A 5922-nucleotide genomic window follows, 5' to 3' on the forward strand; every position below is an offset into this window, starting at 1 on the left:
GGCGCCTGTGGTCCCAGCTACTTGGGAGGCTGAGGCAGGAGACTCGCTTGAGCCCAGGAGTTGGAGGTTGCTGTGAGCGTGATGCCATGGCACTCTACCTAGGGGGATAGCTTGAGGCTCCGTCTCAAAAACAAACAAACAAACAAACAAAAACTTCAGGGTGCATCCATGGCTCAGTGGGTAGGGCACCAGCCACATATACCGAGGCTGACAGGTTTGAGCCCAGCCTGGGCCTGCTAAACAACAATGACAACAGCAACCAAAAAATAGCCGGGCATTATGGCAGGTCCCTGTAGTTCCAGCCACTTAGGAGGCTGAGGTAAGAGAATTGCTTAAGCCTAAGAGTTTGAGGTTGCTGTGAGCTGTAATGCTATGGCACTCTACCTAGGGCAACATAGTGAGACTCTGGTCACAAAAAACAAAGAAACTTCGTGTAACTTTTCTATGATAAACATCTATTCCAATTGGAATGAAACTGTATACAGTTTTTATAAACTGACATTTTTTTTTTTTTTTGAAACAGAACCTCAAGCTATCCTCCTGGGTAGAGTGCTGTGGCATCACAGCTCACAGCAACCTCCATCTCCTAGGCTCAAGCGAGTCTCCTGCCTCAGCCTCCCAAGTAGCTGGGACCACAGGCGCCCATCACAATGCCCAGCTATTTTTTGGTTGCAGCCGTCATTGTTGTTTGGCAGGCCTGGGCTGGATACGAACCGGCCACCTTAGATGTATGTGGCTGGTGCCTTAGCCACTTGAGCCACAGGCGCTAAGCCAAACTGACATATTAATAAGTTTTAAAATTTCATAGTACAGTTATAATATTTACTAAAGTGCTAATTTTATATTATGTAATAGTAAATACAATGTGATTAAAGATAGGATATCGTGGTGGTCCTGAGCAAAAGAAAGCAGGGTGTATTTCATGTGAGCCTTGAAGCATGGGTAGATATAGAATGTAAGAACTAGACTTTCTAAACATGAGAAATAACATGGGCAAAGAATAAATGAAATACTTTAAAATATGAACCAGGCACAGTTGTCTATTTCTGTAGTCCCAACACTTGGAGGCCCAGGTAACAGGATCATTTGAGCCCAGGAGTTTGAGGCTGTAGTACACTATGATGGTGCCTTTGAATAGCTACTCTACTCCAGCCTGGGAAAAATATATAAGAACTTTTTTCTTTTGTGTTGAGATAGGGTTTCCCTCTGCCACTCTGGGAAGAGTCCAATGGTGTGTCATCATAGCTCATGGTAGCCTCAAACTACTAGGCTCAAGCAATTCTGCTGCCTTAGTCTCCCAAGTAGTTGGGACTACAGGTGCATGCCACCAAATCTGGCTAATTTTTCTATTTTTGGGAGAGTTGGGATCTCTCTCTTGCTTAGGCTGGTCTCAAACTCTTGACTTCAAGCTGTCTTCTTGCCTCAACCTCACAGAGCACTAGGATTACAAGTATGTGGCACTGTATCTTACCCAAGAACCTGTTTCTTAAAAATTTACAGGCTCAGTGCCTGTAGTTCAAGTGGCTAAGGCGCCAGCCACATACACCTAAGGTGGTGGGTTCGAATCCAGCCTGGCCTGCCAAACAACAATGATGGCTGCAACCAAAAAATAGCCAGGCATTGTGGTGGGTGCCTGTGGTCCCAGTTACTTTGGAGGCGGAGGCAGGAGACTCACTTGAGCCCAGGAGTTGGAGGTTGCAGTGAGCTGTGATGCCATGGCACTCTACCCAGGGTGACAGCTTGAGGTTCTGTCTCAAAATAAATAAATAAATAAATAAATAAATTTATAGTCATTTACACAGAACTGGTACTTATGTGTTTAAATAGTATACATATGTATGTATATGTAACATTGATTGACATCTGTTTTTGACAGGCTGATGTCCAGGTGCAGTTGATCAGCAAAAGTCAGCTAAATCCTTTGAAAAATATTCTAAATGAAAATGACACAGTATTCATTGCGGAAAAAGTGGTAAGTAGTGCTTTGGTTTAGTGGTTGTTTAATTGTCAATAACCAATTTGATGTATAGTGGCATATGCCTTTAGTCTCAGACATTTGAGCCCAGGAGTTTGAGTCTGCAGTGGGCTATGATTGTATCACTGCACTCCAGCCTGGGTGACAGAATGGACTGTCTCTAAAAATAAATTAAGTAACCCTCAATGAATCCCCAACAATAAATTAAAATAACTAAATTAATCAATCAATTAGATTTTTAAATGACCAAGTGTGGTGGCTTATGCCTATAATCTTGGAACTTTCGGAGGCCAAGAAGTTCGAGACAAGTGTGGGCAGTATCTACAAAAAACAAACAAAAAAATCAACCAGGTGTGGTGGTGTACCCCTGTAGTCTTAGCTACTTAAAAAACTGCGATGGATAATCAACTCAAGTCTAGGTGTTTGAGGCTCCAGTGAGCCATGACCATGCTATTGTAGCCCAGCCTGGGTGATAGAGCAAGACTCTGTCTCTTTAAAAATAAAAAAATAAAAAATTCGTTCCTTGGGAATAATCTTATACTATACACATTTTAAAATCAACATTAGGGCAGGTGGATTCTGATTCTTTTAGGAGTCAGTACCGTGCTATCCAGTTGAAATATAATGTGAACTACATATAATTTTTTAGTAGCCTCACTAAGAAAAACAACTGAAATATCATTAGGCCAGTAAAACTGATCTTTTTTTGGTTCAGTTATGAATTTTAACATATATAGATTCTTTCAATCACCACCACTGTCGGGCTACAGAACAGTTTCATCTCACCAAAACTCCCCTGTGCTGTTCTTTTGTAATCATACCCTCTCCTGACTCCTGACAACCACTGATCTCTTCTTCCTCAGAATAGCTTTATCTTTTCAATAATGTTGTGAATAGAATCTATACAGTGTGTAACTTTTGAGTCTTTCACTTAACATAATGCCCTTAAGATTCATCCAAGTTGTTGCATGTATAAATAGTTCTTTTCTTTGTTGTTGCTGAGTAGTAGTTTATAGTGTGGATATACCACAGTTTATATACCCATTCATCCTTTGGAGGACATTTGCGTAGTTTTCAGTCTTTAGCAATTATGAATAGTGCTACTATAAATACTCTTGTAGATCAGGCAAAGTGGCTCATGGAGTAATCCTGGCACTTTGGGAATGAGCCGAGATGGGAGGATTGCTTGAACTCAGCAGTTTGAGACCAGCCTGAGCAAGAATGAGACCCCTGTCTCTACTGAAATAGAAAAACTAGCTAGGCTTTGTGTCAGGCGCTTACAGTCCCAGCTACTTGGAGGCTGAGATGGGAAGATTGCTTGAACCAGGAGTTTGAGATTATTGTGAGCTAGGCTGATGCCATGGCACTCTGTCCTGGGTGATAGAGTGAGACTTTGTCTCACAAAAAGAAGAAAAACTTTCTTTAAAGGTTTTTGTATCAGCATAAGTTTTCTTTACATTAAATAGGAATGGGGTTGCTGGCTCTGAAATTAAGTTTAATGGTGTTTTTAATTTAATCTAATATATCTAATATTATTACTTTAACATCGAACTCATATAAAAATCATTAATGAGGGCCAGGCACGGTGACTCATACCTGTAAATTTTACTCTGGGAGGCTGAGGCGGGTGGATTGCCTGAGCTCAGGAGTTCGAGACCATCCTGAGCCAGAGCGAGACCTTGTCTCTAAAAAATAGCCAGGTGTTGTAGCAGGGATTGTAGTCCCAGCTACTTGGGAGCCTGAGGCATGAGAATAATTTAAGCCTAACAGTTTGAGGTTTTATGAGCTGTGATGCCATGACACTCTACCAAGGGTGACAAAGTGAGCCTCTGTCTCAAAAACAAATCATTAATGAGATATTTTAAGTTGTTTTTTCCATATCACATTTTCAAAATCGTGTGTATTGTGTACTTGCATCTCTATTTGGACTGGTCACATTTCCAGTGCTCAATAGTGTTTGTGTGTATTGGCCACTGTATTAAATAGCATAGCATAAGTAGCTGTAACTAATGAAGTTGTGCTTTAATTTGTGTCTGTTAAATATATAATAACGAAAGCAACTTCTTTTTTTTTTTTTTTATCATTTTACATTTACAACCTTAAAGTTTAAACAGAAGGTCACTGTTTTGACAGAGCAATTACTATAGAGTGATTTTTATTGGGCTTACTGAGTGCTGATAATGCTATCATGTTATTCATTCGCTTTGAGAAAAATACAATTCTACTGATTACATTATTTCCTAAATTAGGCAGGCTCTGGAATGGCATAGAAGTGGGAATTCCTTTAGAGGGAATACTTTTGTTTGCCTTAGAATCCTTACGCTGTCTATAAGAAATTTTGATAGATGAACAAGTATCTCTTCTCTGTTTTTATTTCATTTTTTAAAATCTTTCTCCCTCTCATCCTTTCTCCCTCCTTCCCTCCCTCCCTTCCTCCTTTCCTTTCTTCCTTTCTTTCCTTCTTCTGTTCTTCCTTTCTTCCTTTCTTGTCTTACTTCATTACCCAGGGTAGAGTGCTGTGGTATCAGCCTAGATCACAGCAACTTCAAACTCCTGGCTTCTGGTGATCCTCTTGTCTCCGTCTCCCAAGTAGTTGGGGCTATAGGCACCTGCCACAACACTTGCTACTTTTTTTTTTTTTTTAATTTTTAATAGAGACAGGGTCTTGCTCTTGGTCAGACTGGCCTTGAACTCCTGAGCTCAAGGGATTCTCCCACCTTGGCCTCCCAGAATGGTAGGATTACAGGCATGAGCCATAGTGCTCAGTCTCTATTTTACACGCACATACACACACACAAGTACTCCTTTCTGGAGAGGGGAGCTACTTTATTTGTCTTGTATTTTAATAAAAGGGCATTATTACTGCTTATCTATAGTGGAAAGATACTTGGGAAATTATAGGTGAATTATGTGGTTGAATTTAGATTTTTGCTATGGGGAGAAGGGGAAATGTGTGTAGAGCAAAAGCTGGAAAAATTAAGATGGTCAGATGAAGATGAGTTATCTAGTAAAATGTCCAAGATGAACAGAAGGAATTTATAGAAATTTGGGAGGCTGGGTGTAGTGGCTCACACCTGTAATCCTAGCACTCTGGGAGGCCAAGGTGGGTGGATTGCCTGAGCTCACAAGTTTGAGACCAGCCTGTGAAAGTGGAAGACCCCGCCTCTTAAAATAGCTGGGTATTGTGGCAGGTACTTTTAGTCCCAGCTTGCTTGGGAGGCTGAGGCAAGAGAATCACTTGAGTGAGGTTGCTGTGAGCTGTGACATCATTGCACTCTACAGAGGGTGACAAAGTGAGACTCTGTCTCAAAAAAAAAGAAATTTGGGTAGGATACTAGTAAGAATGCAGCTTGGAGTTGGGAGGTATTACCTGGAGTTCAGTGAGGCTCTGGCATTTTTAAACAGGGAATAATTGAAATGGCCTTTATTTCTACAAAGAACAATAGATTTTAAGGCAAATGTTTTTCGAAGAGTAGAACAGGGACTACTGTTCTACTTTTGAGGGTACCCTGTGGTTCTAGGGACTAGTTGGAAACCAATATTGCAAAGGAATGGAATCTGTAATTGGGAAAAAAGAAATTCAAAGTTGAGGGAACATCTAGGTCTGATACACATTAAGTCAGCGGAGAATTTACTGCCAGAAAAGTGGGTAAGAACTTGAGTCTTAAAATTGGAATACCTAGATTGAAATGTTGGCTTGCGACTTAGCAACTGCTATTGTGGACAAGTTACTTAGCCTTTTGCTACTCATTACTAAACAGAGATAATAGTATCTATCTCAGGGTTTTTGTAAAGACTAAAAGAGAACCTAGAACAGTGCCTACTACATGGTAATGCTCAAGAAATGTTAACTTTTTTTTTTTTTTTTTTTTTTTTTTAGAGACAGAGTCTTACTTTATTGCCCTTGGTAGAGTGCTCTGGCGTCACAGCTCACAGCAACCTCCAAT

The 5922-nt window shown here is 40.5% G+C and overlaps 1 protein-coding gene across 1 annotated transcript in view; it reads left to right on the forward strand.

Moving 5' to 3' along the window:
* Window positions 1-5922, forward strand: part of ZWILCH (zwilch kinetochore protein) — a 45782-nt gene that overhangs the window by 7647 nt on the left and 32213 nt on the right. Inside the window, exon 3 of the mRNA XM_012801882.2 lies at window positions 1877-1972. Within this exon, the coding sequence (XP_012657336.1) occupies window positions 1877-1972 (96 nt within the window). The remainder of the gene's footprint in view (window positions 1-1876; window positions 1973-5922) is intronic.

Source organism: Otolemur garnettii, unplaced genomic scaffold (genome assembly GCF_000181295.1).
Source record: "Otolemur garnettii isolate 467f Iridium unplaced genomic scaffold, OtoGar3 scaffold00011, whole genome shotgun sequence".
In the NCBI taxonomy this organism is placed as follows: domain Eukaryota; kingdom Metazoa; phylum Chordata; class Mammalia; order Primates; family Galagidae; genus Otolemur; species Otolemur garnettii.